We start from the raw sequence: 15,427 nt of genomic DNA on the forward strand, positions 1-15,427 counted from the left end.
AAGTAGTTTACAGATTTCAGATCAAAAAGCTATATGGTCATATGATTCTTGATGTGATTTCCTTTTACATGCCAGCAGAAGCATGTACTGAGAAGAGAGCAGTGGAGTTGTACTGGCATTTAAAGCTCCAGCTGCATAAACATCTCATAAACATCTCATTAGTTGCTGCAGTTTGCAATCTGAGGCAGCGAGGTGGCATTTTATTTCAGTCCCTTTCTCAGGTCAAGTCAAGACTCAATAGTCTGGGAGACTATTAAGCAGGTATTCTTGATTACAGTGCTGGACACACAGGGAATTGCTCCTCCTAATGTACACACCAGTAGTAACCAGTCACATGGCTTTTATGCAGATGCAATATACATATTCATACAATTTCCAAAAAATTATTAGCATATTCATAAATTTTCCAAGAACTCGTTAACATACATTGCCACCCGTTCCCTCATGCATATTACAGCCTCACAGTGGTCTTTAGTTCCTCTGGTTGTCGTTTTCTTCCTCATCTTCCTCTTCATCACCATGCCCCTTGAATGACCTGCATCATTCTTGTTCCTTATCTGGCAGTCCGAAACCACAGAATTATTTTTACCCACTTTTGGTGTTTTTGCCTACTTTAGCAACCTTGAGACATCCCACAGTTTGTTCTAAGAGATAAATTTCCCATAACAGCTATATTCCTAGTCTTTCAGGTTGTAAATCATCCCTTGAAATCATAGAATCCAACCATTATCCCTACTCTACAAAGTTCTCGCCTAAACCATATCCCCCAACACTACATGTAAATGACCCTTTAATACACCCAGGGATGGTGACTCAACCACCTCCCTAGGCAGCCTATTCCAGTGTCTGACCACTCTTTCTGCAAATTTTCTTTTCCTAATATCCAGTCTAAACTTATGCTCTTGCAGCTTGGATCCATTCCCTCTTGTTCTATCACTAATTACCTGTGAGAAGAGAAGACACCAGCACCAACCTCTCTACAATGTCCTTTCAGGTAGTCATAGGGAGCAATGAGGTCTTTCCTCAACCTCCTCTTCCTCAGACTTAACAGTCCCAGTTCCTTCAATTGTTCTCCATAGGATTCATTCTCCAAGCCCTTCACCAGGTTCATTGCCCTCCTCTGTGCTCGTTCCACCATTATTCCATTATTCCATTATTCCATTATTCCATGTGTGATTGTCATGCATGTATCCCCTGTAGAACTACATACCACTAGGACTGCCTTGCACATATACTTTTCTGCTACCTATGGTAGTTAACTAGTAAATTTCGATTATATCCCTTTAAACTATTACTTCACTACCTTTATGAATTTCTCGGTGCCTTTTATGGCAGTAATATGAGAAGGTAACAGAACACAGGGACAAGAATAGGAAGAGGTAAGTAACATCTGTGTTATACTGGACATTTGCCAAGTAGGGAGTTATGACTGCCAGTGAAGTCTTTGGCTAGATGTGCATTGTAATTGTAAGTCTGATAACACAGGTTGGGTTTTGTGTGGGTGAGTAGGGGTGCTGAGAAAGCTTTTTACCTGAGGGTGCCTACACAATGCATGTTTGCTGTCCAGTAAGAGGAGTGCAATATCATCACATCCGAAAGGGTTTTAGTCTGGGTGTCAGCAACTGAGAAATAACACCATTTCAGTTCTGTGCCTTCCAAGCTGTATGGAGAAAGATAATTCAGTGTTTTATTGCACTTCTAATTGTAGTATGGCTCTATAGTGAAATGAGGCAACCAGGTGCCACTAATTGCCAGGGAGTGGGCATGAGCTTGTGTTAAGCCCACCTGTGCCTGATTAGGGCGGGCCCCAACTGCGCATGAGCAGGATTAGGGGGCCAATAAAAGGTGAGGCCTGGAGCACAAACTCAGCTCATTCTGGACCGAGGCAGCAGAGGGGTTAGCTGATTCTGGAGCAATAGCAGTGAGCCAGGCTAGTCAACTCTGAGGGCAGCAGTTCTGAGGGCAGCAGTTCTGAGGGCAGCAGTTCTGAGGGCAGCAGTTCTGAGGGCAACAGACTCAGAGCATTATTTGTGAGTTTCTGCTTGAACATCTGTTTGGACTTAGGAGCGCTGTGCCCTAAGAGAGGTTTGTCTTGCAACATGGCTCTGTCCTTAGTGATGACTTTTCTCCATTGTTGCACCCATGATTTGCAGGCTTTTCAGATCTGCCACTTAAATTTTACTAACTGCTTGCTTGAGCGAGTTCCAAAATACCAGTGGCCAAACTTCAGAATCTGTCTGGAGATATTTTTCAAGCTTGAATTTGTCTGTAAGCTTTGCTAATGATAAAAATAATAAATAAGAATTTTTTTGCTGGAGAAATTCTACAAACAAATGCAAGCTATCCTATTACATATATTAAACCCAGGATAGCTATTTTTATAGATCACAGGAAGTTTATACACCCTTATAACTGAACAGTGGAAATTATAAATAAGGTTTTCATTTCTATAGCTGTTTTTTCCATGAACCCAGTTTAGAGAACTGCTCACCATTCATGAAAATGTTGGAAAATGGAAAAGAATAAGCAGTGAGCAAGTCTTTATATCAGGGAGATAGTTTCAAGTCAGAGGGTGAGAAATGTTCTCATTAATAACAACTGGTAAACAATAACTGCATGATTTTCATTTTCTAAACCACTCAAGCTGGTGTTTATTTGATAAAGCCAAGAGGACTCTCTGTATTGGAGAAATTATTAAATAGCAAACATCTTTTTTAATACCTTCAGGTAGAAATTTTCAGAGAAATACCTTATAACAAGATACTAAAGTATCTTCACTGTTTTGCTAATTATGACACTGGATAACTCACTTTCTTTGCTTTGTTTCAAATGGATGTCAATTGAACATTTTTTTTAATAGTAGTTTCATTTGAGGCTTTATTAAAAAATATATGAAAATATGGCTTCTTTGAAAAGACATCAACTACATATCTATTTGATCCTGTAAAATTTGGTAGCCATAATATACTGGGAAGTGATGGTGGAATGTGTTGCAGTTGTCTTCAGTTATGGACCTCGGTTTCAGTTTAATTTTTCTTTTGTATACTTTAGCTCATTTTTAATGCTCTTTTGAACAAAGAAGACACCTTCTGAAAATATAAATATAATGTGTTTTGGATTACCAGAATATAACTTCTCAGCTAGTGATGTTAAATTGAAGCATTTGGGTTTTTTTTCAAAATTCCCTTGTTGTCTTTGTCAGCCAAAGTACTTTCCAGAATTTGACCCACATGTGTATTGCATGTTTCTGTCCTTCTAAACCTCTTATTTCTCAGCAAGCATCTAATACTGTGGTGCTGAATAAAAACCATCTGCTCCTCACGTGTGAATCAGCTGGGGCTACTGTTTGGCACAAAATGCTAACCAAAACGCTGTAGCTTGACTGTGGAGGAAATGGGGGATAAGAAAATTATTTTGTCTTGAATATGTTTCTAAAATATATTTAACTATATATTAATTACTTTGAATTAAATCCTTCTGTTCTTGACTGCCTTCCCAGACTTGAGACTGGCAGGCAGCCCTAACCAGAACAAAAGAAACACATGCTTATCTGTTAGTGGGGTTTTAACATTTTCAGGACCCGCCTCTCACAGAACTTCAGCATCCATCCCGTTTCACCACACACGTAAGCATTGCCTTGAAGCGCCGATGCTGACAAAAATTCATCTTTGAAACACATCCCTGCCTCACGATGCTGACATCAAAGGAAAACTCCACTCCCAAGTATCTCCTGACGGGAGCGTTTTGTCTCCTTTTCTTGCAGATGGGAAGCCGGTGTCGCTGTCTCCGCTGGAATCCCAGCCCCACAGCCCCCGGTACACGGCGCCGAGCCAGCGGGAGCGGGAGAGCCTGGAAGTCCGCATGCGGGAGGTGGAGGAGGAGAACCGGGTGCTCCGCAGGCAGCTCAGCCTGGCGCAGAGTCGCAGCCCCTCGCACCACCGTGGCAACCACTCCAAAACCTACTCCATGGAAGAGGGGACAGGCGACAGCGAGAGCCTGCGGGCTGGCATTGTGGCGGGGAACAGCTCCGAGTGCGGGCAGCAGCCGGCAGTGGAAAAATGTGAGGTAAATAAACAAAGGGAACCGTCTGGAAACAAACCTTGGTGCATCTGATCCTCCAGTGACATTGCAGAACACTGTTTTCTTCCCCCTGAAACTTTCTGCTCAGAAACCAGCCTCTTAAAGGACTGCTGGGCATGAATTTTTAGATAACCTTTTTTTTTTTTTTTTTTTTTTTTTTTTTTTTTTTTTTTAAGCCTTTAAAACTTCTGATCATCTGAATATCTTCTTGACTTATTATCTGACTGGAGGTTTTTGTCTTTTTCAATCTTGTCTCCCCAAACCTGGTATAAAAATCAAAGCCTTCTCCCAGGCCGACTTCAATACAGCTGTGCTGATAAAGACCTGTGGCAAACTGCCCCTGTGTGTTTCTAAATTAAATGCAAGTGCTGTAGTGCTTTGAAAAGCTTTATTCCTTTGTTTGTGCAGCCTGTACTAGAACAGTTCAGGGTTTACCATTAATTAAATGCCTTATGGAGCCAGCCTGTGCTTTTGAGTCACTTTCAGGTGTGTATCTGGATGCTACTGTGGAACTACCTGCTTTGCACGAGACATGCAGAAGAGTTATCATAGAATCATAGAATTGGCTGGGTTGGAAGGGACCTCAGAGATCATCGAGTCCAACCCTTGAACCACCGCTGCAGTTACCAGACCATGGCACTGAGTGCCACATCCAGTCTCTTTTTAAATATCTCCAGGGACGGAGAATCCACTACTTCCCTGGGCAGCCCATTCCAATGCTTGAATTGAGTTATGTTTACCTTCAGGGAACAGGAGGCCTGATTTAGGGGATTGGTTTGGCTTGGTTTTCCCCACTTCATGCCAGTAGTTCTGTAGATCTCATCCTGCTGTTAGGTTGTCATCCTGAATAATGACAGCTCCAAATATGGAGAGATCCAAAAGAAAAGTCCACTCTGAAGGCCTTGTGCCAATCCCAACTGCTGAAGATACCAAAAACAATTCCTCCATTTATTTCTACAAGGAGGGTAATACAGTATCACCTTGTGTCTTGCTTTCTGCTATTGGGAAGACTGAAAGAAAATAAAGACTGAGTGAAAAAAGTCCTAATTATATCTTCAAATAAGGTCTATTTCATGGGGAAATATAAAATGTCACTTAAAAATTAATTATTGCTTTCTATTTGGACATCTTTATTCATCACTGTGGAAAAAGGAATGAACTTTATATTAAGGAGCAGGAAAAGGAGGTGTATGTTTTTCATTTTCCCTCCTCCCAACAGCGAGGGTCTGAGTTTCCTCCTTGAAGGCATTTTGGCATTTTTAATAAGGGAGAGTTCAGACAAACCTCACTTCTCCCTTGTTATCATACCAAGGAGTGATGAGCTCTTGGTTTTTCGATGTGCCAACCAATTTGGGACACAAAAATAGCTGCTTGAAGGAGAAATAGTTTAAGGGGCCTTTCAGCTTATAATGTGTTTTGCCAATAGATTTACTTGCTCAGTGGGGTTTAGCATTGTGCTGGAGGCAATGGTTATATAAAATACGAAGCCTCGCTTTATTTGCAAGCCCCCTATCTCACTGCTCACTATTTTGATAAGAAAATAGATTTTTCTTCTTCTTCTTAAGGAATTCACTCTAATTCAGTAGCAGCAATGGAAGTTAGAATTAAGCTTCCTTATTATCAGACTTTCTAGAGGTCTCATCGTTTATCCTGTTACTGTAGATTTTCATTCCATGTTTCTATGAGTGGTATCTTGACTCCATTCACCCTCTGCTTCCAGTGTGAACTGAATATCTTTTAGCCTCTGTTGCTGGAATATATCACAGCAGGAGTCAACAACTTGGGCAGAAAGAGACAATGGTCCTGAGAAGAAGTCTGGGGGGAGACAAAGGGAGCTAGAAATAGGTTGTATAGTTTATTGAGGCAATTCTTTGAGATTTATTGTAGCTGACATTTCATAATCTAATTCGGGATGGTCTTTAGTGATGATTAGAACATTTGAAAATGCAGTTACAATGAGTGAACATTAAATATCTGATAAAGCATAATCTGTATGATAATAACTGTGATCTATATTGGAAAAAAAGGTTTGTTGCATTCCAGATACTGCTGGCTACTCTGTTGCTTTGCGGGAGAGTTCTACTGAGATTATAAAAGGGACCAGCATTACATTGCAACAAAAAGAGTTGCAATACAAGAGCCTTCTCCCTGGAGAGAGCAGATCCCTTGTCATGCCTTCCCAGTAGGAGACAATTTTAACACAAACCTTGGAAATGTAAGTAAGAGTAGTCCATACACAGATGTAGGCACAAATAACAGGCTTCAGAAGAAGTGAATAATGCTGATGAAGCTAACTCAATTATGGGACTCTTATAGTGCTATCCCACTCTCTTTCCAGTTTGTGGCTCCCTAAACTGGGCACTTAGTGTGAATTAAGTGTGCATTGATAAATATCTTTAAAAGAAGTTATATATTAGAGTCATGGTTTGAGCCTGGCTGATAACAAGGGGCCACACTGCTGCCGACCCCCCCTCCCACATTACAGGGTGGTGAGGAGGAAATCCACCCACAATCTTGTGGATCAAGACGAAGGCTATGAGGTTTTCACTCACCAATTGTGCTCATGGGCACAACAGACTCAACTTGGGGAAAAATCAGTTTAAGTTATGATTAAACAAATCCAAGCAGAGCAAAGAGAGAACACAAACCAAAGCTTAAATACTTTCCCCTCACCTCCCTTCTTTCCAAGCCCAAAGTACTTTTTTTGTTCTTTGGGCTCCCCAGCAGCACAAGGGGACAGGGAGTGGGATTTACAGTCGAGATGTCACAGGTTGTTCTCTTCCACTCCTCCCTCTTCAGGCAGAAGGATTCCTTATAGTCTTTCCCTACCCCATTGTGGGGTCCCTTCCATGGGAGAAAGTCCTTCATGGACCCCTCCAACTTGAGTCCCTTGTGCCAGGCACAGTTCCTCAGGAGCAAACTGCTCCAGCATGGGTGGGCCACAGAGCCACGGACTTCTTTGGGAACAGTCCCCTCCATAGCTGCAGGTCCACAACATCTGTCCCATGATGTCTCATCTGTCCCATCCCTCCCCAGTCTGCAGGTCCACAGCTGCTCTGCCAGGATTCCTTATGGGCAGCAGGTCCACAACAAGCTGCTCCACTCCTGTCCTTCAGGAGCTGCTCTGCTGTGACTCTCCATGGGTGCAGGGGACAGGCTGCTGTCTCACCATGGAATGTAGAGAAAAATCTCTGCAGGCACCTTTTTCCTCTCTTTGGCCTTGGTTTCTCAACTACCACATGTTTCTCCTTCTGGAATGTGTTAATTATAGAGGCACAAGATTTTGTTCACTGATGGCCTAAGGTGGGGCCAGGCATCTTGGAGCAGGGAGAGCTATTCAGGCTACTTACATGAACCAACCTTGGGGGAAGGGACCCCTTCCCAGCTACGAAAAGCAGCACATCAACCCAGAACAATTAAAAAGTAATTAATTAGCAGCACAGTATTTAGTAGGTTAGAAGAATACTTAACTTTTGAAACATCGTAACAAACATTTTTATCACTAATGTTCTCAACAGTGTTGTGCAATAGGTTAAGACCCACAGAGAACAGGCCCCCACTGATTTAAGCGCTGTAAAACACAGGACAAGCAGATGCTACCTGCCCTGGGGAAATATTTTTAACATGGTTACATTTTTGTAACATGCCTTTGGTATCTCTTAACCACTTTCAACAATTATATTTGAAGAATTAAGTAACTGCAATGAAGCACCTGGCTAGTACTACTGGAAAATTATTGAAGTGTGAAACACTTTACTAAAGATTATTTTTAGCTATAAGAACTAATTAGAGTTTGTTAAGCTCATTATTTCCCCATTCTAAAAAGTAGCCTGAGGAGGAAAAAAAATAACATCTGTTTATCCAGGCCTTGGATAGTATCTCATACTCCTTGTAATCATGAGATCTAAGGCCCATTTCTTTTTCTGTTTTTGAATACTTTCTTCCCATTAGTAACACCCAAAATGGATTTACATAAAATACTGCTTTGTGGAATAGTCCTTCTGGGTATTTAGAGGCTAAAGTAATAGTTTCTAAATCCTGATAGCATGCACCTTGTTATTATTTAAACTCTCTTTCTGAAAGAAGTTTAGCTTCCTTAAAATGTCTTTCAATATCTTTGACTACTAGTGTTCCTTAAACTATTATTTAAAATAAAAAATAGTTGTATTCTTCTCCCTTATCCCCAACCTGTAGGAAAAACCAGCTTGATTGACTTCCACAGAATTTTTGTTACCTATTCATATCTGTACATATAAACAGGGGAAAAATTCACTTAGTCTGGAAAGCAAGATGTACCATCATTTAATCTGCTGCTGCAGTGAGTTCCAGTGTCTAAAATCAGCTTCAGTGAGTGGTCTTTGTCTGGACTTCTTGCAACAACTACTGGTGATGAACATATCTATCATCATTCAGCTTAAAAAGAACATTCTGGGAGCATGGACACTTTCAAGGAGCACAAGTTACTTGTCCATAGTTACTTGTGAATATCCAGGATAGTGTCTGTCAGCTAGAATTGTCACGAGTTACAATTGGAGGCAGGCAAGGGTAGCATGAGGAGCGTTGGAATGAGATGTTTCGGGAGATCTGTTGGACCAAGCACAGGGGCTGCCACATGGGGAAGCTGGAGGAGTCTCAGCACACGTGGCTTCACTCCATGGTACCATCAAGTTCCTAGGTTGTGCACATCACATTGTCTAGTCCAGATGGGTTAGGTGTACAGTCCTCTAGCCATATGCAAATGAAAAATAAGGAATTTGAGAGAGCAATTTCCTGACCAGTTTCATAAAATGGGAGCTGATGCTTACAGTAGTGTATTCCAGAACATGCAAATTCTTTGAAGTTCTTCCTTCTTCTAGCCACTACTGCCCTATCTTAGCAGGATCTGGCTGCAGCCACCTGCCCTATAGCACGGAGAACACTGGCAATAAAACTTTTTTTCATCAGGAGGCAAACATATGCAGAAAGTTTAGGTTGTTGACCTCATGTTGACTCATCAGTTTTCCCATGGATTTTGTTTAACCGTTGAAAGTTAAACTCAGGAACAGACAGAGTCTTGCAGTATGCTGCAGGCAAAAGCTTTGGGAAAAAAGGACTAGTTCACAAGTCTCTTTGAGGATTATTGCTCTTTCCTAGAGCTGTTCACAGGCTGCAGTATAAGTGATACTTGGTACCAAACACCACATTGAGGCTGAGCAGAAGGTACATGGATGCCTGTGTCTCCAACTGGAGAAGGACATGCAGAAGAGCAGCAAGTGCTGTCTTCTCACTGCCCTGTCTGAAGCAGCATTCAAGATGACAGCACCTGCTAGAAGACAGCTAGGAAAGCATGCTTTTAATTTTACTACAAACTGTTTTAGGAAAAGGAGAACAGATGTGGGCAAGTTCTTGGCAGAACAAAGTCTGATTTGAGGGGAGTTATAAGGTGGAGAGAAAGGCTGTGAGAAAAGCTTTACTGGCAAGTAGAGGGAGTATAAAATGATACTGACAGTGATATGACAGTGCTGTTCTGTCAAAACCCACAAAAAATTTTTGTCTCTGGTCCAGTATCTTCAGGTAAAGTGTTTAAAGCAGACATGAAACTATTTGATTTTAATTGACATTGAAGGGAAGGATCTTAGGTCTTCCAAAAGACCGGAGAAAGGCCAGGTGGCAGCCAGAGAGGAGGCAGTGCATGCAGTGTCAGGAATCTGTCCACCCATCAGAATCCATGCCCATAAGTATGGTATAAACCACTTCTTCAGTAGAAGTCATTAATAAGCTGCCTCTGTTCTCCCCTGTTGTTATCATGAGAGAAACATCATCGTTTTTTGCCAAGTGCTGAGCATGCTCATCTACCATGGACTTAAGAAAAATATTAAAATGCTGAATATGTCACAGAGGAGTTGGCAAAGTGTACTAAAATGTCTTTTCTTTCCCACACCCATTTGGACAGAGAGTTGCCTTATTAATTCACGTCCACTTAAAAACCTTAGCTCTTCAATGTACCTCACCTTCTGAGGCACTCTAGGGCTGTAGGGAGCAGCAGTGTTCATGTTGGGGTTGCACAATGGCACAGCCACTTGGCAATTACTTAGTTAATGGTTGGGGCTACAGACTCTTTAGATGTCCCCAACACATGGCATCTCTTGTGTAAATCAGCTTCTGTTACAAGCCAGATTTTGAGAATCTATGACTATGTGATGAGGGAGAATTCCTCATTTGTTCTCTGCGTAGTGGGCATTGTGCAGAAAACGAGAGCTGTGTGTGTGAGAAGCCAGCAAACCAAACTTCAAAGGGAAGCCAAATGAAGCTTCCCTGCAGTTTCACTGCTGTGTCCCCAATTGCAGCTTTGAGCTGCCAGCATGGTGAACTCTCCTTCATTTCTGTGACCACTAAGAAATAGAAAAATAGAGAAGCTGGAGACAAAACTTGCTAAAATTAGTTTTCTTTTGTCCCCAGGGAAGAGCTATGGCTAATTTTAAATCCAGAGAAAAGTAACTTAGTGCCTTTTGTCAAATTATTACTTCCTACCTTTATAATAATGACTAGAGCACCTTTTCAGTTTTCCTTTTCCTCTTGAAGAGACAAATAAACATCTGCTGCATACTAAAAGGGAAGTAAGAAGGCACAGAATGTGTGAGAATTTACCAGGGTGCTGGGGTGGGGAGAATGTATGTGTGGGGATTAACTAAGCATTGCCACTGCCCAGTACTGTCTATACCAGTAGTCACAGGCAGGGAAATGACCACCACTTCATGTCCTATTTTATCACTGGAATGCACCCAGCCCCTGGCTAACCAGTTGTCCCTCTCATGCTTATCCACCAGAACTTTCTTACCCTCTCCTCAGTACCTGTCCTTAAGACAGAAATAATGCAAAATTTCTAAATCTGTTTATAATTATCAGACACAATTAAGCGCAGTTCAGAAGGTTAAAGTGCCTGCATGTTTGCATACTCAGAATCTTGTGTGCTGCTAAATGAGTGCGTGTGTACATACACCCACATGTGTGCTCTCAGCTAATAAATGCAATCCTGTTCAACACCTGATGCAATTTAAGGATAGTAATGACTCTGGAATTATGATGGTATTATAACTCAATTAAGGTGTTTTTAACAAAATGCCTCTAGTGGGCTGCAAGCAGCTGCAAAACACCCACTCAAATCTTTAACAGTCACCTCACTAAATAATAGCACTGTCATATGTGTGCTGTCCTTGATGAATTATAGAACACAGGAGCAGGCTTTAATTTCTGTTCTTTTTGTTCCTTTTCTCCCACAGACCATCCACGTTGCCATTGTTTGTGCAGGCTACAATGCCAGTCGGGATGTTGTCACACTTGTCAAGTCTGTCTTGTTTCACAGGTAATGATATACTTGTGTATTTTATATCTGGTTATGGCTAAATAAGCTCTTTTAACATATACTGTCTTACTTTATAAAGGAGTCAGATTCCTTTCCATTGTTGCTATTTCTTTGGAAGGAAGCATGAAATTTATGACCATCACAAATAAGTCTATCTACTACTTCTATTGCAAGACAGTATCATTCTATACTATGAAGCATCTGCATACTCCTGTATTTTGTAAGATAACAGTAATAGTAATAACACCATCGTATTAGTTTAGCTTATTTCTGGTATCAGTTTATGGCAGAGATGTAGATGGTAATTTGAGAGCTATTCACATATATACACACTGGTAACTTGGCTATTCCATATTCCCATTTAGGCATTAATTTTCAAAGTAAACCTGTTACAGCCAATATTATTCCATTAAGGTCAGTTTATTTATTCTGACTTTGAAAGACCTACTTGAAGCCCCTCAGAAGGCTTTGCAACCTGGTTTTAGCACATTGAGCACAGTGAGGCATAAATGTACATGAAGGCAAAATAGCTAATTCCCTTAATAAACAACATTTCCATAAAATCAGAAATGGTATTAAGCCATGTGTGGGCAAATGTGTATATCCCTTGTCCAGTTTAGTAATATCTCTCATAGGTGTTTTTCAACAGCTTTGCAGAAAATGGATCAAAATAGGGAAATGAGAGTCTAATTAGACTGTTTGACTGAAAAGACTGTAAAGCATGCATAAAGAGTTCCCTGAGGAGTTAGTTGCAATACACTGCTTTATATTGAATGGTATTTTATACCAGTGAGGATGACTTTTGTTCATGTCATGTGCTAATATCTTCCTATAGCTAGCAGGAGTCAGGCGTTCCTGTCCCTAACCTTGCCTTAGTCCTCTGCTGGAACAGTATTAGTAATTACTACTTTACAATGGCTTTAGTATACCCTTCTAACTTAAATCCATTTTTGGGAAGCTTTCGAAAAGAATGTAAATGCTTGCCATGTACAATGTGGAAAAAGGTTTAGTAAATATTGTTTAAGAGGTTGGCAGAGTGCAGCTTTCACTATCAAAACATAAACTTTGCAAGTCTTTCCAAAAGAAACATGTTCATGGTAGTTGAGGGCTAAGAATATGAAAAACAATTCTAAAATAAACATAACTAAACTAAAACAACAGTAAAAACCTGTATCATACTCTGCTCATTTTTTTTTCTGAATGATAAAATCCTATTAAATTTTAAAACTATATCTGTTTCCAATTAGACTTCTGAATTATTCAGTGTAAACTGGCTTTATATTGCAACAATGTGGGGTATTTTGATTGTTGCTTATAAGGGATTTCTTGCAAATACACATCTTTATGATGACATAAGTTATCCTTCTGCTGTTTTTTTCTTCTAGTACTTGCATCCATTTTAAGAAGACTTTAAAATAGGTTTCCAAATGTGCTGTAAGTAATAGGAATCTCACGGCTCAAAGGTCTAAACAGTCTCTTTCTGAGAATGAAATTAAAGTCCCTATTTTATATAAGCCACTCGTAAACAGTTAGCAAACTTATAAACAATTCTGCCATGTAGTGACAGATTCTTGTAATCTGGAAATGGTTTTAATTAAAAATATGAAACCAAAATAAGGGGAAGTATCATTGGTATTTTTAAGTTTGTTGGATTTGTGCCCTTGTCAAGAACATATTTGTTATTTGACTAGCATTAATGGTCATCTCAGCAGATGTGATCAAGATAAAGTCCAGTATAGCTAACGAAGCTTTAGGAGCATTAGTTACATTCAAGAGAGCCTATCTCACGTGTGCTCAAAACATACTTGAGAGACAAATCAAAATCCCATTCCTGCCTAGAACTAGCTTTTCTCACTAGGCATTAAATTGTTTGTTAGACTGGGAAAATGTTCTAAAGGAAGAGACAGAGACTCTTACATATATTTCTTATCTTCTAGAAAACACTGGCTTTTTAAGCATCTGTTGATGTTCTGACTACATGTGCAGAGGACCATACCTCAGAAATGCTCATTTCTTGGATCTATATCTTTGGAGGGGAAATGGTGAAGGCAGTTGGAATATAAACAGCAAAGAAAGAAGTTGATTTTAGAACCAAGTTTCCTTGCAGTGGTTGCCACACACAAACAAGGTTATCTTGGAGACTGGCATACAAGTCAAAAATCATGATGATTGGAAAGACAGTATATTTAATTGCTAGTATCTATTGAGTTGTAGGAAAGAAGGATGGAGACAGGTCTTGGTATTGCAGTAGGAAGGAGTTTGGAGAGTTATAGGTGGTTGGTTAAGACTGTGGCTGTTCCATAACATCAGTAGCAAGTTAAATACCTGATTTAAGGGCCATCAGTGATATAAGACATGTGAATGTCTCTTCTGGAATGTGCATCAGGGGGTGTATCCTAGCTGGCATTGTGCAATAAGCCAAGGAAAACAGACTTTTGAAAGGACTGTTTTCAATGGAGAAGTTTGCTTGTCTCTTGAAGTTGCCTCATGAATACAGTTTCACAAGAAGAGAATGACTATGGCTCCAAACATATTGTGAAAGGATTTTTTTTTCCTTTTTTGAAGTTTCTGGTGGCCAGTGTTCAAGCAAACCTAACAGAGCAGGTGCAGAATTTGCCTGTAATAAGAGTGCAAGAGAACGTATTATATAAATGAAAAATGCTTGTATAGAATTTACAGCTGTTCTTATGTGGTAAGGTACAGTGTGGGTTCCCCCCGGGCAGCTGTGCCATCACAGCTGAATCCTGCCCTGCAACAGCCTGAAGATAATCTACTTGTTAAACAACTGCTTCCTCAAAGCAACCACTCTTAATATTCTCCTCTGTTCCTGCTGCACATCACTTGGTGTTTGTTGCAAGAGCACTGATTTCAGTGAATTTGTCTGAAATGCATGGAGGTGTCATGTGCTTTTATTAGCATTTCTTTCTAGTTAAGTAATTAAAGCATGGTTTAGCTGTGCATTTTGATACAAAAAGAGGTACCTGAATTCTTGATTTCTGAAGGGAATTTCTACTTCTTTAATAGGAAACTTCTAAGAAAAGGAGGCCATGTCAGTCTAATAACCTTCTGTCCTTGCATTACCATATTTTTTATACCCTCAGCTTTGAGCTAGAGTGCTGGCTAAAGAGACACAAAAGAGCTGGGGGGTTGGGTCATTAAGAATGAAAACTACAGGAGTTTCTATAGATGGAGTGTCCTACCTCTTCTCTTTTGCATGAACATACAGCAAATCCTGCATATTGGACTTTTCAGCTCTCCCTGTGTCTAAAAATAACAAGTTTCTGATTCTAGTCATGCCATTTATATTGTGAGACTTAGGCACTCTATGTGTTCAAACTGTTTGAGAAACTATATCTGTCTTTGGGTTCCAGAGAGTGGGAAGAGTAGAGCATAGGGGTGGGGTGATTGATTCCTTTTAAGAACACCATAGTTCAGAAATGTTTCCTTCCCGATGGAAAAGTAGCTTGATTCTAGTTTTGTCTTCAGGAAACGTATGCTCAAGCCACAAAATCCCAGCAGTTTTAACACCCAGTTTGATATAACTGACAGTCTGTTCTCAGAAGGAGATTCAGCCGAGCTGGAATAGTGCAGGGTTTGCAGGTTTGATGAATATGCATTGGCAGTGCTGCACAGAGGGAGGCTTGCAGAATGAGTACTTAGTCCTATTCTGCAACTTTCCTGCTTTCCTCTTTTAGGCATCTAGTTCCTAATTATGACAGATTTTATAAACCTGCTGCAGTGGCGAAAAATCTTCCCTCTGAGCCAGTTTAACCACACTGGCATCACTGTGTCTTAAGTGCAGCTTAGCTTTATTTTTTCCAAAGCAAAGGACTAAATACTAGAAATTAAACATATTGGGTCAAATGGACAAAAAGAAGTGCGGGTGCTTTGAAAACAGTGCCTACAGTAGGATGCAAGAGGTGCCTGCACTTCTTTCTCAACACTGAAGCAATGGTCTGTGGCTAATAACTCCCTTTGAAACTTTTGCACCTACTGGTCCAGGTT

General features: G+C 40.4%; 1 protein-coding gene across 1 annotated transcript in view; it reads left to right on the forward strand.

The window, feature by feature from the left end:
* Positions 1 to 15,427, forward strand: part of LARGE1 (LARGE xylosyl- and glucuronyltransferase 1) — a 289,565-nt gene that overhangs the window by 136,758 nt on the left and 137,380 nt on the right. The window contains 2 exon segments of the mRNA XM_030450535.1: positions 3,764 to 4,065; positions 11,340 to 11,422. Of these exon segments, the coding sequence (XP_030306395.1) occupies positions 3,764 to 4,065; positions 11,340 to 11,422 (385 nt within the window).

The sequence above is a fragment of the Calypte anna genome, chromosome 1 (genome assembly GCF_003957555.1).
Source record: "Calypte anna isolate BGI_N300 chromosome 1, bCalAnn1_v1.p, whole genome shotgun sequence".
Classification (NCBI taxonomy): domain Eukaryota; kingdom Metazoa; phylum Chordata; class Aves; order Apodiformes; family Trochilidae; genus Calypte; species Calypte anna.